Here is a 24589-nt window from a genome sequence, read left to right on the forward strand (position 1 = left end):
GCCAGATGGGTTATGGCTGTTAGGTGGTAGGTGTGTAAGCCCTGCCTTCAAAATGGACGGCGCGCGCTCTCTCGGTAGCACAGCTGTTTGGCCGCAGGCGAATCCGAAAACAGGGTGCTCTATGTTCTCTTGCATCCGCACCGTGAAACAAATGTATTTTTGTACGTATGTAACACAGCGATGTATATCACGAAAAAAAAAAATAATAATAATAGTAGTGTGTTGGAATGAAAATGAAACCATCAAATAAACGGCATAACTCGTTTGCAAGTCAACGATGACAGATGTCGCGGTCAGAATGTGGAAGCTCATTGTCGAAGCTATCTGAAAATCAAACAAAGATGGCCGACTAATCAAACCGGACTCTTGGGACTAATAATCGAATTTAGTCGTGAGAAATTTAGAAACTCGACGTCAATGGACGTCAGGTGCTGATGCACGTCCTTTTTTCTGCATATATTCGTCGTGATGATCGTGGTCGACATTTTTCATCAAACATTTCCTGATAACCAACGACTGCAATCGTGTTTTGCTTTTTGCATTTTTTTTCTTTCGTGGGTTTCGTCTTTTCGTTTTTAGAAAGTTTTAACATTTTTTTACTAAAGACTCCCATGAAACCGAGCAGCTGTATCAGATGACTTTCTAAGCGACAAGGAGTGGTCGCCCGTTCAAGTCTCAAACGCTGCATTGCCTACATTTTAAAAAAATAAGAGTTTTTTTTCGTCTGTGGTTGATGATGATGCAGCCAAAACATTGTAATTTAACAACAACAAAAGGGAAAAAGGCTCTATACTGCTGCCAATTTGTCCAACACTTTTGTTCGTCATCAGCATAGAATTAAGAGGCAATAGCAGTAAAGTTTGGGAAAGCTGTGGGAGAATCCAGTCTTTTGCCACTACCATGTTTTTGATTGTTTACCATCAAATGAACCGAAACAAAGGTCTCTTTTGTAAGGAAATGCTATTGCAAAACGAGTAGTTCTACTTGGAGAGAAATTTAAAAAGTCATGAATAATTCAGATGAAAGTGTGAGTGCTTGAAATATCGAAGAATCATCAAGTGTCTGTTTCGAAACTACGTATATGCACAGGGTGACGTAAATTGGCGTCTCGTTGCTTGCCGATTAAAATCATGGCAATCGATTAGATCTAAACAGTCAGCATTACGACAATTTCAATATTAAAAGTATGATTAATTCTAAAGCAGATTAGGAAAAATAAAATGTCTTATAGGTCTCACCTGAAATGAAAAAATGTCAAATTCGGTGAAAGTGGCTACTGTGGAAATGTCGTCTGTCTCGTCGAGTTTTGTTTTCACAATAAACCAGAATGGAGGTTAATGGTAAAAATAGGCAGTCTGCGTGAAATTTGAATGATGATTGAATAGAAAAATGAAAGTGTCTTTGTAATCCTGAGAATCGTAAAGTGTCGGGCAAAAAGCCACCGAATGCAAAATGCAGTCGGGTCGTTGCCTGTCACGGCTCATTTCCAGTTTACTTCAACTATTTTACAACAAAAATAAACCAGAATGTGGAATCGGCTTTCTGGATCTAGAGCTAAACACGACTATTGGAAGAGAAATGAACAACAAAAAGCGGCGCAACAAAAATGTGTCTAAAACCTGGTTTAGAAAACTGAAATTGGCTCGTGCAAAACTTGCAGACCTTTTATGTGATGGATCATACGTTTTGCTGTTTTATCTATTTCAATTTAACTTTAATAAGATATTTACAAACCGAAAATAAGAACCACCGTGCCAGACACAAACCAGGGTCGCTGGGTGTGACCATTCGGACGTTGTACTCTGTTACGTTGTAGGATGTTGCAACACATACCCATCGAGCCGGATATGCCATGTACGTGTATCAGCATAACCTGGACGCCTAATGATTTGTCAGGATTGAATTCAAAAACTGTGCAACGAGTGAGAGTGCAAGGAACTTATGTTTTTTTATCGCTTTCTTGGAATCCACTTGACCAGTTTTTATTTTAGCGGCCAGTGAAATAGAAATGAAAGAGGGAAACGATAAGCAGGAAATTTTTCTTTTCTTTTTCGTCTTCTTTGGTTTCCGCGTGTACTAATTTCCCGACCGCAAAATACTGCCGTCGTAAATATCTTAGACGAAACCAACCATTTCCAAAGCAGGAGCAGGTGTACGAGTTCACGCGGGATTTCGACCATGATGCCGCCCCTACAACTATTAGACCCTATGCCCCTGAATTCAATTTGGAAAATACATCAAAACACGAACACATTTGAATATCTGGAAAAGAACGGATTTTGACTTCGGCAGTGCCCACGTGCACACCATCAAGCACGCTTCATTAATTCCTGCTGCCGGTTCTGAGAACGAAAAAAACTGCGCACACGGCGCCATGCTAGATTTCAATTAAAATTTTTGTAGAGCTCGGCAGCGTGAAAAAAAGGGGGAGGCATATGAATCTGATGAATAATGCAGATATAATTTCGCCTCAACTGACTCAAGCCTATATGTGTCTGAATGATGCAATAAACAGCGACAAGCGTGTGCGCTGACACGTCCTGCCATCTCCACCCGAACACATAATTCACTCCTTCTGAAAATACTCGACTAAAGATGATTTCGCGTCTCATTTGACTACGCTTAGCAATGGCGTAAGAGGCAAAAGAGCGTGAGAAAGCGCGTCTCCCACCCATCGGGCTCCAAATCGGCGATTCAAACTTTGACGTCGTCAGCCGCCACAAAAGATCAAAAAGGTCGACAGACGGAAAAGAACTAAAATACTAACCAAGACGTTGAAAGCCTGACTTGACCTAATTTCCCAAAGTTGTGTATATACATATTTCTCCCTTTTTTTCAGATTCGTTTGGCAATCAGCAAAAAAAAGATTAGATTGTTTTTCGGCGTAATAAAAGCATAATGATGATTCAGTAGATTCAATACGGACATAGTTAGTTCATAAATTCAACGGCAATCAATCGTGACGGCGACAGTACGGCGGCAACTAAAAGATCGTAGCGATACACATAATAATGTATTGTATCCGCGGCAGCACGTGAGTTGAAACAGACCGAAACATGGCTCACGCCACTCACGTCAGCGTGTATACCATTTTATGAGATGCATATGACTGTTGACTTCGTGTCGGTGCATCAGCCAAACAACTCTGAATTTTTTCCTCGTTAAACAGTAGCGTCATTCAAACAAGGAAATTTAAAACAACAGCAAAGAATTGACGTTGCAGAAATTCGAGCAGCAACAGCTGCTGTTTCCAACTATCCAAAAAAGAATTATAGAACAGAATTTATCTATTAAGAAAAATATATATACAGTGAACGCGAAACCGCCGCTACTTGTGCGGTCACCGACTCCAGTGAGCCGCTCCGAGTGGCGGATAATGGATTGGCAAAAACAGTTTCAAAGAGGAATGAACTAGTTTATTCGAATAAACCCTTCCGGTTGAAAATGAACGTGAATTTTCACATCAGCTCAAAACTGTGTATCCAGTATTTTTGGCTCATGAAAGCCAAATAGCGTGAACGCTATAATGATGACGAACGATGTTCCAAACAAAAATGGCTACTACACCTAAAATGGATCAATGTTATCATCTAAATTAAGACTGCAGGCGAAATAAGGCTCCCCTCTTCCCCCCAGCTCGTAATTATAGCGAAAATTCTAACAGAAGCAATAAGAGTCCAGAAGATGAAAGAATTGTAAACAGTTGGAAAAGTAGCAATCTTTTATTCAGCAGTCACCGCGACACGTAAGACGGTGATGGATGGATTAAATTAGATTGGCTTTTGCGTTCTCACTAGCTGGAATATCAACCATGTTTTCATCACAGGGGAAATACTAAACCACAAGACGAGAATTGATTCTTCTACGAGTTCTACTTGATTCTTTGACAACCTTCCCCCCCCCCCAGTCCAAACAAAAACGAGAAAAGCAAAAGAAACTTCAAGGTTAAAGAACTTTAAGCAACCAATCTAAGTTTGCGTCGATATTCTTCTTCATTACCCATCTAATATTCATCGACAACATCACTTACAATCAATAAAATGAGAATGAAAAGCTTACAGACCTTTTTGTGACAGATGCGACTGCGCAGACACTGGTAATTTTTAAAGTAGACTAGAACCACCGCTTAAATTCGTGGCATTTATGCGTTTGGGTGCAAGCGACTGTCAATAGGCGTTTTACATCTTTTTGTCTTTTGTGAAGTTAGTACGTTTTGCTTTTCTAATAGAAGCACTTAAAGGGTGCTTTTTACAAATGAAGATAAGCGACGAATCGCCACCTTCCATTCCGGAAGAGCTGGCTAGTGCTATGCCGCCAGAAATGGTGATGCAGCTCATTCAGGTCTCTTCGGCCTTTCTTGTTACGCTCAACTCGTATGTAGCGTCAACCCGCGAGATTGACCGTCGATCACGACGCCTCAGACGATCTCGGATGCTGCTTCTCATGAGATTAATGCAGCTTCGTGAAGATAAATCTCAACGTTTACTAGCTGCACCACCTCCAGTTCCAATCCCGATTCCTGTCCCTCGAATAGTGAAACCACCACCAGCGGGCAACAAGTAAGACTAGTGTGACAGTCCTCATGTTGGATTTTTACCAACTCATGCTTTTCTCATGAACAGGTTTTGGGAGAGAGAAGTTCCTCGCTTTTCTGAAGCTCAGTTTCAAAAAGAGTTCCATGTCAGTAAAAGAACCTTCAATTACCTTTGTAATGCTCTCAGACCCACACTTTCAAAACGAGATGCCAATTTAAGAGCTCACGTACCTCTGGAAAAGCGTGTTGGTGTAGCCCTGGCATTGCTTGCTTCCAAAAATGAATATAAGAATGACTACAGTGTCATTGCACACACCTTTGGCATTAGCAAAAGCTCAGTTGCCATTATATTTAAACAATTTTGTAATGCAGTTGTGGATATCCTGTTTGGCAAGGTTGTCCAATTGCCATCGGGACCAGGTTTCCGCGAAGAGGCCGATAAATTTGAGCTCAGGTGTGTCATAACAAATTTTAAAACATTTTTTGTTGCTGTTCTTCGATAGCTTTTAAATGCAATGACATTATGTTAACGGGTTTTTCATATCCAGGTATTTGTTCCCTGACACTATTGGCGTTGTCGGTGCAACACATTTACCAGTAGCTACTCCGCGTAATTGCGGTACAGGCTACACGAATTCGTCCGGTTGGAATTCTATCGTTCTGCTGGGTGTAGCTGGTTACAACAACAAATTAGGCTATGTCTGTATCGGCCAGCCGGGCAGTACAGACAACACGGCAGTACTCAAAGCGTCGCAATTGTACAAAACGGCCCAAAAAGGCAAACTTTTCCCGGCTGACGAAGACTTGCATTTCCTCGCCGATCACACCTTCCCGTTGCAAAATTGGCTCTTGACGCCTTATCGCATGGATGAAGTCTGCGATAGGGAATCATACAAGACACTCAATCAACACCTCAAAAACGCTCACAAATGTGTAGAAACCAGTTTTGAAAGACTAAAAGGTTTGTTACTAATACTCATCCACTTTTCCACTCTCCTTCAATCTTTTGATATGCAGGTCGATGGGGACTGTTGCTTAAGGGTTGCGATCTGGCCATGGACTTTACCAAAGTGGTTCAAGTTTGTTGTGTCTTGCACAATCTGTGCGAAGAGGCGGGAGACATGTTTTTCGAGCACTGGTCAGTCGATTGGAAATCCTGTTTGTAGACCATACCATGTTCATATTTTGCAATTCACACAGGTACGGAACGGTGCGAACTTTTGATGCAGCGCACCCGCAACCCAAATCGAAAGCAGCAGCTGCGCACATCCGAGACGAGGACGATGAAGACGAAGAGGACGAAGAAGAGTATGAAGAAATGCTTGCGGAAGCAGGTGCCAAACGTGATCGGTTATCGGAACGTCTCATTGTTAGTGCCGCTGCTGCTGCGGCCTCACAAGCTGCAACAGCATTACCTCCATTGGCGCTCAGTCGACCGGATGACAGGCGGAATTCATTCCCCTCGCCATTAACGGAGCACAGCTTCTCACAAGACGATTCGGATATGTATTGAATAGACCTGCTAAAGAAAAGAAAAAAATGAAGACAGAACAAAAAGGAAGAAGCCTTTCTAGTTTGTTTCTAATCGGCTATTTCAAATTGTGTGTTGAGACGTTCGAGTTTGGGTCAGCATGGTGACGATTCACTGAAAACATAAAAACACTTTAATTTAAGGAAACATGTTGTTCTGATTTGTTTGTTTTTTTGCGTGTGTTTGTGTGTGTGTATAAATTTCAAAAAATGAAAATTTACTTGACGGAAGCAAAATTTTGTCAATTTAATTTTTTTTTTCTTTTTTTTTTTTTTACAAACGGGTTTATTTTCGCCTTTTTTAATGTTGTATCATCCGTATCGTCCGTACATAAATGACAGCAACAATAGCGCGCGCAGAAAAAATTTCCTTAATTTTTCTCAAAACAGGTTAGAATTGAATTGGGGGATTTGGGTGGGAGACGATCTGGCTTTTCTTTAGTTTTTGTTTTATTTTTTTTTTTGTCAAAATTTTGTTCACTTTTCATTTTAAATCTTTTTTTAAACGACGTCACAGTACAAACTTTCCTGTCTAAACAGCTAAATGGCGGCGTGTTGTGTGTTTGGGGTGGTGGAGGAATAAAGAAGAGCGAAAGAGGTCAAGTTGCGGGGCAGTTCAATAAAGTTCCATGAACAAAAAAAATAAACGTGGAGCGATTAAATGATGATAAACTGAAAAAAAAAAAAAATAAAACGGATGATTCAAGAAAAAATACAGTCAAAGAATCCGCCATATTGGTAAGATAATAATACTGCACACTCCATTGAAATCTTGCATCAATGAGAAATGAATCTAGAAAATAAGACGGCGAGAGGAAAGGGGATCTTTTTTTCTGCCTGCGTGATATAAAAAAAGAGAAACAGGATGGCATCAACATTTTTCTGTTTTGTTACCGGCGAAACAAAGAAAAAAAAAACCCGGCGAATTTTTGAAAAAAAAAAAATGATTGGCTGATCATGACGCGGTTGAGGGGAGAAATATTTACCAAAATACGGAAGTTGAGAGAAAGAGCCGGAAAACGAACGGAGGGGGGGACGAGGCGGTTCAACAAGTCACAAAATTGCACGCTGTGAAAACAAAAAAAGTTAGGTATAAGAGAAAGAGTACATGGGTATACAAGAATGATCAAACGGAGGTCGGTTTTTTCTCATTTCATCGCTAGAAACCTGCTGCAAAAATCAAAAGAGGACAGACTTGAAAACAAAAAAATTCATAATGGGACACGCGGTAGAAAAAAAAACATGACGAAAGATAATATAACCATGAGTATTCCTTACATAGCGTTTGGTTAATGCAATGCATGCGTGAATACACGAGATATTATTGTTAATTATGGTATGGAGGGCTAGGAGGTGAGAATCGAATCAATTGGAGGAAGAGGAAAAAGAAATTGTGGTTCGTGGTGGTGGCAGAATGGCGTCAATTTTTTTTTTTTCACGCAGCACAGCGGTGGCTTCAATGAAAAACAAGGGGGACATTAGAATTAAGAATTGAAAGTGACACGAAAAAAAAGGGAGGAACAAACATCAGCAGCACAATGGGAAAGGACAACATTTGCACTTTGCATAGTACATTACACAAAGCCGTTTTTTTTTTCCCTAAAATTCAAAAAAAAAAAAAAATTGTTTTGTTTTAAACTACTTCACCGATATAAAGATAGATAGACGAGGGCGTGGAAATGACAAAAGAAAAAAATCTTACATAATCGTAATAGATCCACGGCCGAAACACACACACACACACACACATTTTTTGTGTCACCTCCTCCTGTCCCCTCAAATTGAACCTCTCTCTCTCCTCCTTACAAAAAGGAAACTCTTCCTTTTCCCCCATTAAAGACACACAGATAGAAGAAAAACACATTTGGTTTGATCGGCTTCGAAATGAAACGTCAATGGGACAAACAATAGCAGCTGAGTTGATTTTTTTTTTTTCGTTTGAAAAAAAAAAATAGAAAAAGGAAATCGACGATTACTTTAAAGCATATCCACGTTGTTCTGTTTAGACTGTAAATTCAGGAGACACACAGGGGCGAAAAAAAAATTAGTTTTAAATTATTGTTGTAAATTTTGTGTGTAAATGTGTGTTTCCGGAAGCGATGGATGACAAGGGAGGGGGAAGAACTAGGTGCAAAACATTTTGAACTAACCGTTTTCTCCTCTTTTTTTGGCCCTTTGGATCTTGGCGAAAAATAAACTAAACTTCGGCTCTTTACGATATAAAAAGCTGCCTCTTAAATTTGACACAAAAGTATCGCAAATCAACGAACGAAAAATATTAATAATAATAATAAATGGGGAAAAAAAAGGAACCAAAAATGGGAGGGTACGAAGCGGTCGAAAGTGATGGACTTTGGTTACGCATTCAACTAACCAAGGGGGAAAAAAATGGGATAATAACATTCAAAATAGACTGAAGGGGTGGGGTGTTTAAATTAGAAAATAATTTCAGGTTACACATTTAAAAAAAAAAAAAGGAATAAAAAAATTTAACGACCCATCCAGGCGGAGTGTGCTGTTTGCTGTTGTGTCCAACAGGCAAAAATAAAACACACACACACACTCACACACGGAAACAAAAAATTTGTGTTGGAGTCCCAAAGACACACAAAAGAAAGATGGATAGAAATTAGAACAATAGTTACGAAGGAAGAGTCCGGACACACTTCACACAAAAGAAAACATTAGATTTTTTTTTAGTTTTTTTTGTTTTGTGTTTTTTTAGTTTTTTTTTTCAGTTTTGTTGTTTCTCTTCATATGCTTTTTTCATATTTTTATCGTCGTCGTAATGTAAATTCATCATCACCTTCCGGAAGCTCCGTGAGTGTGAGATTGGAAGGTTTTTCTTCATTTCTTCTGCTATCTTTTAATTTTCCACGATGTAGTCTATTTTGTAGTATAGCGGTGGTAGCTGATGTTGCCGGAGAGAGACGAGATGGCCCACACACACACGCACACACACGCAACAACTGGAGTGGGAGATGAAGAGGCGATGGTGGTGGTGGATGTAAAACAAAATCCCCAATTTTTTTTTTTTACATGGTATCGTGTCTGCTCTTGGGAATGCCCAGTATGTCGCTGGAGAAGGGATGAACGGCCATCGGAGCATTGGAAGATGCAGCGCCCTTGCCTGATGAACCGTTGTTGTACCATCCGCCACCACCACCGCCCGTCCCGCTGTTACCGGCGCCCATCATCGTGTTGACGACACCTTGCTGGTACGCCGGTGAGAGTGGATAGGAAGCAGGACTTGCCATCTGTCCGGCACTGGATGGCGATGGAGACGGCTGGTTCATGCCACCGTAGGGGTAGTGGTGGCCTGCTGAACCCGTACCCATATTAGTGGCGGCACCAGGGCCGTCCATGCCGTGCATTTTGTTCATCCCAGAATTGCCCACCATCGGCGGATTGCTGTAGGTGTGCGAGTAGGCAGGAGAGTTGGAACACGAAGAAGATGGATTGGATGGCGTCTTGGAACCAGATGCCTGGTTGTTGTTGCCGCCAGCCCCTCCAGAGTGTAGACCGCTGCTTCCAGCTGTTGTTCCACTCCCTCCCGCACCTCCTTGCGATCCTGCGCTGTTGTTGTTTTGCACCTCCGGTTTTGACGAAAAACTGGGCATATGTCCTCCAAACATTTGCGTCATGTTAGAGAAAAAGGCCGTCACGGCTTGCATCATGGCTGCCTCGCTGGCTGCTCGTTCTTGCTGCAGTTTCAGGTGCTCCTCTTCGATCTTCAGCATGGCCTATGCCGTAAAATGAAACTAGGATCAAATATTTAGGTAAATTGAAATTAAAAATCCAACGAACCTGCATCAACGAGAGGAGCATGTTGCTCGTGCCGTGCTTCGGCCGTTTTGTTGGTCTGCGCGGATCATCAGCTGGAGAAACTGGCCGACGTTTCAATCCGGAAGGGCCAAGTAGAGGCGGATGGTGGCCGCCGAGACCGGGCAGGTCGGCGGGACCCATTGCGCCCGCCATGTGTCCGTTAGGAGGGGCGTCGTTGTGCTCACTGCCGGCCGACGAGCCCGATTCGGGCATCGAAACGGAACTATCGTCATCATTGGATCGTGAAGATCCACCTCCGGCTCCTCCGCCTGCACCCCTCCGGCCGCCACCTCCGTCTACATTGCAGGCGAGTGGCTCGTTGGGCTCTTCCATGGACATACTAAGAAACATACCTGGAGGAAAAAAAACAATAACATTACAACCCTGGACAACCACAAATAAAAAGAACAAATAAAATAACTCTCACCTGGATGATGATGTGAGGCCCCAGGTCTGGCCTCTGGTTCTGTGTAAGAGTGGGATCCTGCATCGTAAGAGTCTCCAAACTCTGTTCTGCCCTCCAAGAATTTGGCAAGGACTGGGTAATATGGCCAATCTGGAACTCCTTCACCTACAGGGTAAGTTGGGATCAGAGAATTGAAAGAAAAAAGAAAACCAACAATCCAATTTAGTCATAAGCCACAGATATTATTTTGTTTGTTGTTTTTTTTTTCTCTTAAAACGAAGAATATTGAGTAAAACAGAATCAAGGGTTAGGAACGCAGAAGCATTCTGCCTCGTCTACAGACTCGAACACCCTGCCAAAATGGGAGGAATTGAATGAACCGAGCTTCAATCACACTGTCACTCTTTGGTCAGTTCGGGCATGTATGATTTGTCACAGACAGCACTTGAGCATGGCCGTTACTGAGAGAGAGAATGAATTGCAGAGTCTATGTGCACTGAAAACTTCGGACAAGATGATGTTGGTATTGAGAAACTGTGAGATGCAGACACAAAGGAATCGTGGATTAGGCATAGGGGGTAGCCAACACAGGAGGTGCTGCGTACAGATGCCTGGATGGAGGGAAAAAATCACACGAGTTGAGAGTTGTTAAGTCACCTGCAAGATATCCTCTCTTGAGTTTGGTGTATTTGGCTCTGAGGTTTCCGACGCGCACTTTGCATTCCTCCGGCCCGCGGTTGTAGTTCATGGCCTTCATTCGTTCACTGATAACCAGCCACAGCCGGCCAGTCCTGTGGCCTTTGCCCAGTTCGGGGTGCGTCCCTCCGTTCGTGTAGTGAGTCCACAGTTCCAGTAGCCGGATCGTTTCTTCATAACCGAAATTCTTCTTGCGCGGGCTATGTTGCAGATGCATTTGAAGGGAGGTGGCGGCAGCCATTTTTCACCTTTGGCTGTGTGGCTGCGTGTGTCTGTGTGTGTATACTCTGTGTGTGTGGTGTGTGTGTGTCTGTTGTATACGATTCCTTCCCCTTTCAACTCGCCACTTCTTTTATGTTGCTTGCTCTGTGCTGCACAGCGCTTGAGAGTGCTCTCAAGCCAACGCCAAGCGGCGTTGCCAAGTTCCCAAACGACTCCACCTTGGTTCTCCTTTCTCTTCTCTTTTATCCTTTCTTTCGTTCTCTTCGGTTTCCCCCTTCCCCTACTACTACACACACTCTCACTCACTAACACACACGCGCGTTTCACAGAAGAAGAAAACCACAATGGCACACAACACGAAGGCTCACAAATCTCTCCTCCCTTGCACTCAACACCAGAGCGGGAAACGGCGAGACGAAAAAAAAAAAACAAGTCACAACAAAAGCAGATTGTCACTTTTTCTAAATCTTTTCGTGGTCTTCCACTTTTTGTTGAGTGTTTTTAACAAGACCAACTGAATAATAAAGCGAACACCAACACACACAACGTTTTTATTGTTTGTTTTTTAAAAAATATTTTTGCCGTAATCGGTCGTCTGGTTCAATCAAACCAACTCGGTCGGGATTTTCTCAAAAAACTGATGAAGATCATGAAGGGTGATGGCTGGTTATATATTCGAGGGCCCCAGACGAGGCTAGCAGCCCATAAGCTACGCGCGGTTTTCCATCTATCACACACACGCGAAAGCAGCAGAAGAACGAACAAACGAAGAAGAGAGTTGGCGTTGCACGCACACTCAGACCACCCTCTTTTTTTGCCTTCCACCCTCTTGACACTCCTCCCAATCCCACACGCACACACAACAGAGTTTTTTTTTCGTGTTCTCGTACGCTTCTCTCTTTTCAAGTCTCAAAAAAAAAAAAAACTTTGCCACACGCACTCTTTTTACAAGAGCTTTTTTCTTTCTTGGTTCATCGTCCATTGATTACATCATTCGATAATGACAGACATTGATCGGAAAGGATGTTTTTAACGCACTGCAACGATGAAACACGGAAATCTATGAGCAAAAGAAAAAGAGAGAGAGAGGCGGAAAGGAAAAATAAATGTACTTTACGTATACGACTTCAAAAAGCTATGCAATATACATCCAGTTGCCGACCCAGTAAATACACGACAATGTCATAATACCTTATCGAATTATCTAGATACCTTTTGCAAGAGGGTCAGGCAACATAAGCTCCAAACAATATGAAAAAAAATATACCTAAATCGATTATCATCTGAACCTATCTATCCTGTATATTATATGTGGGCTTCCTTGTTCAGTATGTTGGTAAAACTGCGTCTCGGCAATAATAAATTACGTGTGCGGTTACATTTGTTGATTGGAAGAAATAGAAATAATACCTGAAAAGATAAGAAGATGGTTTTTTTTTTTTTCAATCCGAAAAATGACCTTTAGTTTTATTTGTTAATATTCAGACTTAGGGTATGTGCCAACATTCTACGCGTCATATCCTTTAAGTAACAGACACTTTATCATTTAGGAAAATTATGCTCTACACTGTAATATTAGTGTGTAAAGAAAATAACGAACGGACTCTGTACTCGTACCACCCGACTCCTTCACTCGGGGGAGGGGAGAGGGCAGAACCTTAAATTCATTTCTCTTGCCGGTCAAGTGAAAAATGAAACAATTACACAATACATCCGAAACAGTTTGTTGTGTGCAAAAAATCATGTACATAGCAAATGTCGACTCGATTTCCTGGAAGTTCCATTTTAAATTGAATACCGGGGCCAAAGCTTGAATTACACCAAACTCGCTAGCAACCTTATTCCTATTGTATAGACTGCGTTTTTCTACAGAACATAGTACATTATTTGAGCACGTTGTGTGGGACTGAAAATCAGCGTCTATTTTTTTTTTGGATTTTTTGGAAATTGACTCCCCGCAAGTCGGATACAATTGGAAACCCCATTACAAAAATATACCCGTATCATTGTTTTCCAGTAAAAAAACAAAAGTGCAACAGTTGAAAACTTTTTTTTCGTTTTTTGTTCTAAATGTCACAGCGCGGATGCGTCATCTTCATCACAAATGAAAGCGTTAACTTTTCGTGAAACGTTCGGATGATCAATGTTTGAACAAGTGTACCGCCATCGCGGTATTCACGGGGGCTGTTTGCATACAAAAATCGAGAAGACTTAAGAGTATACCAGCAGATGATCAAAATTCCCAAATTTCAAATCCACTAATTAGATACAACGATGCATCAATCAACCAACACAAATTCGATTGCAATGGGTTTGTGGATCCGGAAGTACCGGGACATTGAACTTGAAACAACGACGCCTTCTATCCTTTCTCTTTTCTTTGTAATCCATACTTAACGAGTTGCGGCTTTTAGGCAAACAGAAATTCACCTGTAGCTGTACATCACACATGACACCATGATACGGGTTCAAACGGAGAAAAAACAAATCCGTGCTGCTGCGCTTCTCCTAAACCATAATTACGAAGCAGGTGTATACCTTCAACCAGGTGCTCCGACTAATACGCTTCATGCTCTAACACATAGTGGTTACACGGCAAGAAAGCGAGCACCATCTCTATAAAAATACTAGAGGACCGGATGCTTCCATCATTCCATCGCTCATTTCACGTTGTGTACCACCATGTTTACACTTGTTCCCATTTTGCTTTTCATTTTCATGTTATCAGGTGGTCAAGCATCGTTCCTCAATGGTAGGTAGATTGTTTTAAATTCAGTGGATGGATTACCTGTAAAACGTTTGTGTCATCACGAATGCCATCAGCAACTAAGGTGGCGTGCGGAAAGAGCAAGCTGTTGACTCCTCTGGCGGGCGGCAAAATCGTTGGCGGAGTAGCGGCGGATTGGGGTCAACTTCCGTTCGTCGTATCTCTGGAATCTCCTCGAGGACAACAGCTCTGTGGTGCGGCCATCCTCAACGACCGATGGCTGGCTACGGCCGCTCACTGTATTGGCAGGTACAACAACCCAATAATTATTTGGATGAGTTTTAAAGGTCTAGTGGGAGGCGAAGTTCATTATACTGCAAAAGGCCTGATTTGGTTATATATTGGGTTTCCTCCTTCTGAAAAAAAATATATAAATAATGTTACGATTAGAGATAGATATGTCTAGCAACCTCTTTTGGATATTTAGGCATTTAAAAAATAAAAAGGATGATGAAAAATGCAATTACTTTTTTTTTTGCGTTCGATGATGTACATTGCCTATAACTAATTTAGTAGAATTTTTTAGAAATGCACGTTGGGGAGAGCAGTATTTTTGTAGTGCACGCCCGCTTTTTCACGAACAATGGAACTTTGATTGTAATATTGACAATAAGTCGGTCGCCATTCCAAGCATTATTTTATTAACCGAAGGACTCGATAAAAAAGGGGGAAAAGCTTTCCTTTTTGTTTAGTTTTTAAATGATTTAAGAAAAAATGATGAACGTTTCTTCCCATTCCTCAATTTCCCAAGTTCAAAAGCTAATGAGCTTTTTAATTCAGGATAGCAGCAAAAAAAAAAAAAAATGCAATTTTTTTCATGTTTTTGGGGAGGCGCAAGACGCAAAGACAATCGACTTGAGCGTTGACGTCAATAGGGACCGCCGCTTATTCGCCCGTCTCTTCTTCTTCTACGCAAGTTGTCGAATGAATTCAATTCCTCCCCTTTCTCTCTCTTGCCGGCGTCTCTTCCGTCCCTCTCTCTTTTACTCTTTTCTTCCACCCTTTTCATTCGCTCTTTTTTTTTTTTTTTTTTTGGTTGCCTTAGTACACTGAGAAGAGACAGACGAGGATAAAAACGAGGACGCACAGAGAGAATGTTTAAACAAAAGAGGCGGCGGCGATGCGGTGCGGTCGGGAGAGCCGGAGCAAACATCAACTCCCGCTGTCAACCCATGCACCAGTGTTCCACTGAGATCTTTTTTTTTTCTCTTGCGTTTTGAGGCTTCTTTTATCCGATCTATGTTTTATAAAAAAAAAAAAAAAAAAGCTTCGCATTTTCCTTTTCTTCAAAGACAAGTTTTTAGGGTTGTACAGCGCAATGAAGGACTTTTCATTGATTACAGCAGGACCCCCCTCTGTCTTTTCGTCGCCAAACGATTCGCCAAAGTCTGGCTTCACTTTGTCTTTGTCGTTTCCAGGTGAACGCATCAACACTTTTTTATTTGTTGGTAGTGGTTGTGTGTTGTTGTTTTTACACTTGAACGGGGCATTGATTTCCATTGTGCCGTATAGGGAAGTCCGTCAGTTATTTTTTTTTTTCTTTCGACATTGCGTTAATATTCACGAACGAGGGATATATGCACAAGATAACACCATCCATCTAGCCGATTTAAAAGCGGAAGATTTTCTTGTTTTTTTGTTTGGTGGTGTACAAGCGTCAAATCGCAGAAGCGAGTCGAGTGGCTGAACACAAGAGCGTAGAGAGAATGAAGGGAGAGAGAGAGAGAGTGGGGAGAGCAATCAAACTCATTTATCGATTTTTCGCTTCTCTTCCTTCTTTCTGTGCTACCATCAACACCAACACACACGGAGAAAGGGAAGGGAAAACGACGTCGCGGCTGCGGTGGTAAAAAAAAAAGGGATTTACGGTGTCGGTTTTTTTTTTCTTTTTTAAAACTCCCGCGCGACCCTTTTCTCTTCGCCTCTTTTTTTCTTCTTTTGGATTTGCATTCTCGTCGTCATCAAAAGTCTCTTTCTCTCCGCGAAGAATAAACGCGATGGGATTTACGTTTTTGTTTTTCAACTTTTTTTTTGTTTGGATATTTTCTTCCTTTTTCGTTTTTTATTATTCACGTTCTTCGATCAAGGATGTTGGGCGAGCGACGAACTATTACAAACGGAAGCTTCTTCCGCTGTGGTTGCGAATCTATTGATATGTGCGCATCACCCAGTCAAAATGGAGCGCTACACAGCGGTTGATATGATAATGAACTTTCCCTTCTTCTTTTTTTCATTTTGTTTATCGATTCAACCGAGCAGCGTGCGGATAGCAGCGATTGCTGAGAGAGATGTGCTCAGATAACATGTGTAGCTGTAATGTAGCGGACGGGAATCCTACCCAAATAAAGAGAAAGAGATGAAGCACGATGTTTATAAATTTATATAAAAAAAGTTTAGAATTATTGATTAGCTAAAGCTACCGGAAAAAGTGCGTCTAAGCCAAAGGCTCTCGTGTCGCTCCCGTGATTGTGGCTCTTTCGTTCCGAGGCTTAAAGCGAGAAGAAGGCATCTCATTTTCCAAGAGCCCAGGCATCTCCACACACACACTGTTGCGAACCGTTTTCTTTTCTAGATGCATCATTGTAGAGATTTTTTTTTTGTTATTTTTCTGGTTGAGTGAAACCTATGTCGTTTCACTATTCGGTAATATAATTGGCTGCTATTCTTTTCGATTCTCTGTCCTCTTGCCCCAGTGGAGAAGTGAGGACACATCTTAGACATCCATCGTCTATTAGCAAACGACGCATCATTGAATCTTTAATATATAAAGAAATCAATGCGTCCAATTAAAAAAAAAATCTGCCAATCAATAGTAAAAAATAAAAATCGATTAATCAACTCTTTAAAAAATAAAAAAAATAAATAAAAGTATTTCCTTTGTTTTTAACTACGTACCATGTGTGACAGTAACAAAGCCCACCAAATTGTGGCTATTGCGGGTTCATTGGATCCTTCGTTGGCGTCGGAAGCGTCGAAGCGTCAAGTGTCGGAGGGCGCCGAGGTCCTATTAGCTCCGGGCTACGTCGACGGCACGCGACTCGATCTGGCTTTGATCCGGCTCAAGCGGCCGTTCAAGTGGCGTAAAGGCTTCGTAGAGCCCGTCTGTTTGCCCGATCTTTCATCGTCGGTTGCTTCCTCACACCGTATCGTAGCCAACGGCCGCTCCAGCAAAACTCTTCATTCAAACCAAACAGGTAAAGCTGTACCATGGCATTGTAATGCACCTGGTACTTTCTACGGCGTATGTTTCAATGAAACAGGTTTCCACAACAAGTTGGCTGTTGTTGAGGAAGACGATTCACGGATCAACGAGGTCCGAATGGCCACAGTGGCCGGTTGGGGCTGGAACGACGAGGACGGTGTGAATATGAGCACGAAATTACATCGAGTCCAGGTGCCTTTGATGAGCCGATCGGAATGCGAGAAACGTTTTCTTACGGCCGGCTATTCCATCCCCATCGACAAGACGAAAGTATGCGCTGGATGGCCGGAAGGCGGTAAAGACGCTTGTCAGGTACGTCCTTTCCCTTTTTCTTTTTTGCACTCGTTTAATTTCACGGTTTCCCTTTCGCTGACAATTATTGATTCAATTTCCTTCTTTATGAATCCTGACGACAGAGAAACTTTTCTTGATTAAATAATTCGCTTCAACGTTGTGATTGTTGGCCCGTCTACACGTTGACCCTTTTGTTCTTTGAAAAAAGAAAACTTTGGCTCGTGATTTTTCTTGTCGTCCAAAAATCCGTGATCTCTTTAAGCCGTCTAGTAAAAAAAAAAAAAAAAAAAATTTTAGTTGGAGGTCTGAAAAAAAAAGTAAGTACGATGTGGGGGATGTTTTTATAACTCATTTCGGCCGTACGACGAGGTCTGAGAATTGCCATCAGGTGCGAAAAGGAATAGCTCACGAGATTTTCTTTTTATGGAGAGCGCCATGTGCAACTGTGTTATTGGGGTCGCATTCTTCGTGAAATAAGGTTCTAACTATGCAATCCTTCCTAGGCAACAAGAATTATATGTCATCTTGATTGCCTTCTCATCATTAAATCGTCCAAAAATGTCTACTGCTGGAAAATAGCGCTGAATAATAAATAAGTAAATGGGATTGCAAGTCTACATTAATACCGTGTGTGTGTGTTGACGATTTAAAAACCATTGATATGTGGACTCATTTTCTTTTCTTCCTGATGCGGGGAAAAATAAATACAGGGCGACAGCGGTGGTCCCCTGGTGGTGGAACAGGATGGTGTCATGGTCCTAACAGGTGTCGTTTCAGGCGGAATAGGTAAGCATTTTTCTACGTAAAATTTTATTACCTTTTTTTAGGGAGAGCATGGCGTCCGAATTACGATTTAGATGAAAAACTAAAGATGATTTTTCATTTAACAAGGTTGCGCTCGGCCCGGCTTGCCTGGATTGTACACTAATGTGGCACACTTCCTTCCTTGGATGCTGGACATTATCAAAAAGAGGAAGTGAAACACTTCCTCTTTGCCTTTTACGAGAGCACAATAAATAAAATAAAATAGTATAGACATTAAAAAAAAAAAAACGGGGCCGGTTTCAGGACGTGGTGGGAATTTTGTCAGGTTTTCTTTTTCCTCAATACATTCACATGTTAATCGTTTTTTCTCTTTTACTATTATTATTATTCTTTTCCCTTTCTTTTCCGGCTATGCTGTCCAGTCTGCAGCTTTTGTGAGATGAGTATTTTTTTTTTTTACCCCGTCGAGATAACAATCGGAATCGATAAGTCAAACGGGTCCGAATTCAAGTTCGCGAGGAAAAAGAAAAATCACCTGAGTCGGTGACGTATTGATCGATCGTTGTCGTTGGTATCATATAAAAAGAGTAAAAAATGTGCGAGAGGCCCAAATGGATATCTGCTACGGGTGACGAAACTGACTGACCAAAGTTCTATTCTTTTTTCCAATGGATATCCGGTCGATAGGATGTACCATTGGCGACGGTGCTCTGTAAAGAAAAAAAAAGATATATAGATACCGTGTGAACATCGGGTCACGATACACTTTACGGTGACGTCAGTTTCGGTCCTCTGCTTTTAATGCTCCTTAAAAGAAAAAGAAACAAATGTATAAAAAAAAAAGAAAAGAAAGGAAAAAAAAAAAGTGGGGGGCAAGCAGTTGTGCGTGTGAACTTTGGAGGGCAGTCCCGCTGGGGCCAGCTCACGACTCACGCAATGTTTACTCAATCGATAAACGACAGACACAGTAGAAAGAGGAAGCCGTGGTCGTTGTCGACAAGAAAAGTGAGTGGAGAGGAATCACGTAGCCTTTAACTAATTGGACACAGCCCCTAAAGGTGAGGCCCGCGACGTCTCCTCAGGAAAGAATGTGCAACCGCAGACGGTCATAACAGACACCCCAACGTCAGCCAATTGGACCCAACCCACACACGAAAAACAACAAAATAAAGGGGGAACCAACAAGTTCTTGTGAAACTTGTTTTGCTACCCAACACTGATTAGCTACTGTCAGCGACGCACGTAATGAATAAATGAACTGGAAAATCGGAAAGATCAAGTCTCATCGCAAAAAGGGCAAAAATCAAACCGAGTTAAATTATTCAAGTATCCGAAGAAGTTTCGGAGCACAGAAAAAAAAAATAAAGCGTATTTATGGGTTCCACGCTCAAGTTGAAATTGCCCTTTTTTTTCATTCGTCGGGATGGCGCATTTTCTTCTTTTAATGTTCGTCGGCAATAACGACCCCGCTTTAAAATCCGGAAGGCAGGGACGCAGCAATTCCGGTTTTTTAATCAAGAGCAAAATTCATCGCGATGGCGTTTGGACCCGACAAACACACAATCAGCTGATTATGAGCGAGATCACAAGAAATTCGTGATTTTCTCACCAGAATACATGACCTTTTCTTCTCGATTGAAAAACGCTGGCAGCTCGAGCACCCCGTTTTCCAATTAAGAGAAACGTTTGATCGCTTCTAATCAATCTGTACATTGTACATACAAAGAAGAGAACAAGGCATAGAATAAAATGACGAGACAAGACACAAAAATGCAAACAATAGAGGTAGGTCGACGAGAAATGTATAGAAGAAACAAAGCGTAAAACGAAATCTCAAATGGATTCCACGCGTCAATGTTTCAATCGTTTGCTCATCCGGCCGGAATACAAAAGCTCACGAGAAAAGTCGCGATGAAAACCAAGAAAATTTCAGACGAGAGAAAGAACGTTTCGAAAAGGAAACAAAGCAAAAGCTTATCGTAAAAAGAAGGTGGGGTGACTCGTTTCAAACTGCGTTCAAGACCCCAAAACGACGTCGATGTGAAGAATCCGGGGACTTTTGCGGGCGTGCGGATGAGAGTCATCGCGTACTACCCCAACTTAAAATTAGCTCCCCTCCCCACCCTCAACTGCCCCTGGTAGTAGCCCAGTTCTGTCACGATCTCACTCGTGCGTGGATCGATGAACCACGAACAAACGAAGAGAAAAGAAGAAAGAACGTGGGGGGAAGTCATTCGATTAGTTGACAAGAGAAATTCAAAAGAAAAGGAGAAAGGAGGAGAAGATCATTAAGAGAACACAACAATTAAAATAAAAAGAAGAGTTTCACCCCTTTGGTCGGTATTGATCGCTCTACTTCGGACTTGCTCGTAATTATCATAATAAGGCAGCCAATCATCGCCTTTCTTTTTTTTTTTTGCTTAACTGATCAGCAACTAATTTCTTCTTCCCCCAACAATGGCTTCCTATATTATTAGTCTTCAAAAAAATTGGCTCGATTGCAAAACAGAAAAAAATTTAATAATTTGTTGGAAATTGACAAAAAAAAATTATTTTGTATATTGTCATCTTCTTTGCCGCACCGCTTAAACTTTGCCTTTGAATTTGTAAAACTTTTCAAAGTGCTCGTACTCGAGCCGGAAAAGTTCGTGGATGCCAGGCGGCAGGACGGCCATGAGGTATCGGGTGGCGTGTTGGTCCAACAAGTCCATCAGGTGGTACAAGGATGTCGTGAGTTCTTGCTTGACGGACGGGTACAACGGCTGCTTCTTCAACTCGTTGAGTAGGTCAACAATGATGTAGGCTGCAGCACGACGATACCGCAATTGTTGCGTGTTGATCACGGACGCAAGACGGGCCAAGCGATTGGCTGAATCCGTTAAACAGGCCACTTCCGAATCGCCTGCTGAACGCCGCGAGTCAGAGCGTGAGCACGTGCACGCCATCAATCGCCGATAAACTTGGAGCAAAACAGGAACACGATCCGCTGCCACTTCTTGATGCTTCGTCAATAGATAATGAAGCGTTTTGTAGATGGCCGTGAAAATCGAATCGAAATGCTCAGCAGACATGTCTACGTTTAGCGGTAGGGCGAGACAGGCATGAAGAGATGATGTAATGTCGTGCGGATAAGCTTCAGAATCGTTCTTGTTCAACAGAGCCAGGTAAATACCCATGGGCGGTAGGGCTAAACGGACGACACGGTCGATGGATGTACTTGAATAATTGCGACAGACGGATAAAATTAGATGTTGGATGACTGGCAAGGCCGTTTGGATGACTTGCAGTCGAACACCGAAACGATCTTCTTTCGGAGGTATATCCGCCGTCACAAGATGGCGGAAGAAACAACTGATGCGACGGACGTCTACCTCGCAGCATACTTCATCCTGATTGCCTTCCTCCTGTAAAGCTTTTACTGAAGCCGATTGAAGGTCGTCAATCATAGCATTTGTAATCACGTAAAATTCTTTTAGGTTTGACTTGGCAATCAATTGGCAAAGAAGACGATCGTCCCATCGAGAAGAGTTGAGACTTGCACGATAAGCGTTCCAGGTATTCATTTTGATATCACGGCCGTGATGTTTGGGCGGAAGTGTTAAAACAAGGCTGAGGAATCCAGCGCAAGACAAACCCGCTGCTTCATCAGTTGAAAGTAAACCTTTGCGAGCAGCTTCTACCAGTTTGGGTAGACTTTGTAGCAATTCCTTGATTTCTTGTGGTTTTTCTGTTTTCTCTTGTTTTTCACCGTCTGGAATTTTGGCGGTTTCGGTTAGGTGCTCCTTATACATTTCCAGAAGGCAATGGGCTCCTTCCATCACATCAATCAAATGGTTTTCAACTTCATTTTCAAATGTCTTTAAGAAACGATTTCGGATGATGTTGAAAATCTCTTCGTCTATCTTCTTGTGTTTGATCAGCCTCTTCATAGATAGAATTGTGACGGGAAGGGCTGTCGCTGATAGATCAGCTGTTTGAATCCAAGCAAAACTATTTTTCGACGACTTGGGTGATCGAAGCATTTCGTCAAACAATGTAGAGAAGATAAGGGCGCAATCGGGTAGATTTTTCGTGTTGGAAACGGCCCAGTTCATAAATTCTGTACAAGGAAAATACTCGAAGATGGGAGAATTCTTTTCCGTGTCCAATAGCCGTACGATCATCATCCAAAGCCGACTCTTGATTTGTTCCTGGGTACAACTAACAAGTAGACTGAGTAGACCCATCAGAATGCCGGAATGAACGGGGCCGAGAACGTATTCCAGTGGTAACAGCTCCAACAAGTCCAACGGGCGTAGCAATTCAGTTACATCGTGTTCGGTGGTGGTCGATTCTACTTGACGCATAGATTCTTGAATGTGCTCAGCTGACTGTCGCAGCCAGCCAGAGACTTTTTGATTGCCTCGATCGACACTGCCCACCCAAATGTCAACACGCACAGCAAACAGTTGAAGCACAGACAATGTGCCAGAGGAAAGGGCTAAAGTATCTTCTTCTGCTTTCCTTTTCCTGCAGTGATCGTGAATAGATCCAAATACAGCACAGACCAAACTCATTTGTAATGTGCGTTTTTCAGTAATATCTGGATCCGATAGGGCTTTCATCCAGAGTTCGGGTGATTCACTAATCTTTTTGCCGAGGATTCCTATTTGCTCTTTAGCCATGAAGGGTAAAATGTACTTCAAATTGTTGAGCCATAGTGACTGGCAATCGTCAAAGTGCTCGATTAGGTAACCGATGAGTTTCTTCAATATTTTTTCCTTGTTATTTCGATCACGACCACTAAAAAGAATTAAGTAACGGATTTTCTGTAACACAAGAGGAGCCCAAAAATCGATATGGGATTTTAGCGTTAATTCGGCCAATTGTAACCATTGCTCTTTTGAAGCGTAAGTATGGAAAAAGCTAAAATCCCACACGTCGTTTTGGACATCCGATACCACGCATTCCGGTTTTGTGGACTGTCTTTCTGCGTACAACGGGCTATACAACAGTAGTAGCTGATGGAGCTCCCCATAAGCAAATGCTAGTGTCAACAAAGGTGTCACGAATCCCTGTGTTCAAAAGCATTAAGTGGGAGGCCAAAATTGTATCATAATGCAATCATACGTACCTTAGGATTTTTTACAGCCATTTCTGTAAGCGATTTTTGCCTTTCGCTTACTGTGCCAAATATTTTGATTGCGTCATCCATTGTCTCGTCGCGGATGGAATAGTCGGCTAATTTTATGTTGAGCAAAAGGACACCTAGAACTTGCGCTGCTACTCGAGGTTGAGGATAATCTCCTACACAAAGAGAAAAATGTTCAGATTATCAGATAACCATATTAGAAGCAACACAGTACCTTCAGAATCCATGTTTTGTGTCCAATCTTCTCCTAGCACTGTGCATAGTAAATTCAACAAAGTCAAATTCTGTGTGATGGGTAGCTTCACTGTACATTCACCCATACATTCTAGCACACGTGGATGAAGTGAAAAACCATGTAAAGAGTGTTTGCTAGTTTTAACAGCAGTTATCAACAATGTAACAAATTTCTGAAAATTTCTTTGACGATGAAACTTCAATGCCAAATAACAGAGAATATCTGCACATGTCTCAGTGGGGACTTTTTCCTGTATCAAACTTCTTGTGATCAGTAGTAGAACAAATGAGTCATCGTTCCCAAAGATCACATCATCCAAAATTTCAAGAAATACAGTCTTTTTGCCTTCTTCTGAGCTAGGCAGGTTTAAAACATTCATTAAGAAATTGCTTAAAAAGCAATCAACTGTTGTGTCCGTGACATATTCTTTCTGAGTGAAGAGCACATGAAGTTTGTTGGCAGCTGCAACATGGGTGATGGGTGAATCAAGTACAGTTTTGATAACTTTTGACACAGCATAGATTGGTCCATGCATCAACAGTTGTTGTATACTGTCCTCCGGTTCTGCAAAAAGAACAATGAGTAAAAACGGACTGTTAGGAAACTGGCTGATAAAATGTTGAAGGAAAAATCTGGTAACTAGAAACATTGGGATCCCATCACACAAAATAACAACATCCCTATCGAACTAAACCATCAAGCCGTAATATAAGAACACGTTTCACAGTGCGGTAAAAATACGTAAGCTTTTTAATTTTAGACATTTCTGGAAAACAAATTTAAAATTTGTAACTCACGTGGCTGTTCCATGTTGGAAGTGGCATTAACTGCGTCTGCCGTTTTACAACGTTGCCTTTAACACTTTGCTTCTGCTGGCTTTTGCAACGTGAATTCTTATCGACAAAAAAATCAAAATATGCAACAAAACAAACTGTGTTGGTAAGCGTCATTTCATATTCGTTCCACGCCATTCCCAGTCGTA

At 41.8% G+C, this 24589-nt stretch overlaps 4 protein-coding genes and 1 long non-coding RNA gene across 6 annotated transcripts; 2 read left to right on the forward strand and 3 right to left on the reverse strand.

The window, feature by feature from the left end:
- The first annotated feature begins 4159 nt into the window (after positions 1-4159).
- On the forward strand, positions 4160-6315 carry LOC130687503 (uncharacterized). Its single transcript, XM_057510683.2, has 5 exons — positions 4160-4559; positions 4623-4988; positions 5083-5495; positions 5552-5672; positions 5735-6315. Exons 1-5 carry the CDS (start codon positions 4255-4257, stop codon positions 6045-6047), a joined length of 1518 nt encoding a protein of 505 aa, XP_057366666.1. The 5' UTR covers positions 4160-4254; the 3' UTR covers positions 6048-6315.
- A 2433-nt stretch (positions 6316-8748) lies between these two features.
- Positions 8749-11289, reverse strand: LOC130687512 (uncharacterized PE-PGRS family protein PE_PGRS54-like). The gene is made up of 4 exons (XM_057510694.2): positions 10953-11289; positions 10317-10460; positions 9872-10242; positions 8749-9807 (listed from the first exon to the last, which is right to left on the reverse strand). The coding sequence occupies exons 1-4, from the start codon at positions 11230-11232 to the stop codon at positions 9100-9102; spliced, it is 1503 nt and encodes a 500-aa protein (XP_057366677.1). The 5' UTR covers positions 11233-11289; the 3' UTR covers positions 8749-9099.
- Positions 11290-12306: 1017 nt separating this feature from the next.
- On the reverse strand, positions 12307-16772 carry LOC130688089 (uncharacterized). 2 transcript variants are annotated; one of them, XR_009000305.2, is made up of 3 exons: positions 16401-16772; positions 14448-16314; positions 12307-14330 (listed from the first exon to the last, which is right to left on the reverse strand). It is a non-coding gene; the product is annotated as an uncharacterized LOC130688089 (long non-coding RNA). The 2 variants fall into 2 exon arrangements; XR_009000307.2 differs by having other exon boundaries at positions 12307-14336.
- LOC130687674 (mite allergen Der f 3-like) lies at positions 13834-18604 on the forward strand. The gene is made up of 6 exons (XM_057510849.1): positions 13834-13965; positions 14037-14229; positions 16888-17174; positions 17241-17494; positions 18187-18262; positions 18368-18604. Exons 1-6 carry the CDS (start codon positions 13896-13898, stop codon positions 18454-18456), a joined length of 969 nt encoding a protein of 322 aa, XP_057366832.1. The 5' UTR covers positions 13834-13895; the 3' UTR covers positions 18457-18604.
- A 510-nt stretch (positions 18605-19114) lies between these two features.
- LOC130687401 (uncharacterized) lies at positions 19115-24489 on the reverse strand. The gene is made up of 4 exons (XM_057510574.2): positions 24405-24489; positions 23587-24171; positions 23355-23527; positions 19115-23295 (listed from the first exon to the last, which is right to left on the reverse strand). Exons 1-4 carry the CDS (start codon positions 24415-24417, stop codon positions 20827-20829), a joined length of 3240 nt encoding a protein of 1079 aa, XP_057366557.1. The 5' UTR covers positions 24418-24489; the 3' UTR covers positions 19115-20826.
- Between the last annotated feature and the right edge of the window lie 100 nt (positions 24490-24589).

The sequence above is a fragment of the Daphnia carinata genome, chromosome 7 (assembly GCF_022539665.2).
Source record: "Daphnia carinata strain CSIRO-1 chromosome 7, CSIRO_AGI_Dcar_HiC_V3, whole genome shotgun sequence".
In the NCBI taxonomy this organism is placed as follows: Eukaryota; Metazoa; Arthropoda; class Branchiopoda; order Diplostraca; family Daphniidae; genus Daphnia; species Daphnia carinata.

What these genes read in the sequence shown, in the direction of transcription:
- LOC130687503 (XM_057510683.2), top strand. Translation starts at nt 4,255, where the DNA reads ATGAAGATAAGCGACGAATCGCCACCTTCCATTCCGGAAGAGCTGGCT. An exon ending in CCACCACCAGCGGGCAACAA is followed by an intron (nt 4,560 to 4,622) that starts GTAAGACTAGTG and finishes TCTCATGAACAG; the next exon opens with GTTTTGGGAGAGAGAAGTTC. An exon ending in CAGTTTTGAAAGACTAAAAG is followed by an intron (nt 5,496 to 5,551) that starts GTTTGTTACTAA and finishes TTTGATATGCAG; the next exon opens with GTCGATGGGGACTGTTGCTT.
- LOC130687512 (XM_057510694.2), bottom strand. Translation starts at nt 11,232, where the DNA reads ATGGCTGCCGCCACCTCCCTTCAAATGCATCTGCAACATAGCCCGCGC. An exon ending in CAAGAGAGGATATCTTGCAG is followed by an intron (nt 10,461 to 10,952) that starts GTGACTTAACAA and finishes CTTACCCTGTAG; the next exon opens with GTGAAGGAGTTCCAGATTGG. An exon ending in TGCTCCTCTCGTTGATGCAG is followed by an intron (nt 9,808 to 9,871) that starts GTTCGTTGGATT and finishes TTTACGGCATAG; the next exon opens with GCCATGCTGAAGATCGAAGA.
- LOC130687674 (XM_057510849.1), top strand. Translation starts at nt 13,896, where the DNA reads ATGTTTACACTTGTTCCCATTTTGCTTTTCATTTTCATGTTATCAGGT. An exon ending in GCCGCTCACTGTATTGGCAG is followed by an intron (nt 14,230 to 16,887) that starts GTACAACAACCC and finishes CATGTGTGACAG; the next exon opens with TAACAAAGCCCACCAAATTG. An exon ending in GCGGTAAAGACGCTTGTCAG is followed by an intron (nt 17,495 to 18,186) that starts GTACGTCCTTTC and finishes AAATAAATACAG; the next exon opens with GGCGACAGCGGTGGTCCCCT.
- LOC130687401 (XM_057510574.2), bottom strand. An exon ending in ACAAAACATGGATTCTGAAG is followed by an intron (nt 23,528 to 23,586) that starts GTACTGTGTTGC and finishes CTCTTTGTGTAG; the next exon opens with GAGATTATCCTCAACCTCGA. An exon ending in TGGCTGTAAAAAATCCTAAG is followed by an intron (nt 23,296 to 23,354) that starts GTACGTATGATT and finishes TTTTGAACACAG; the next exon opens with GGATTCGTGACACCTTTGTT.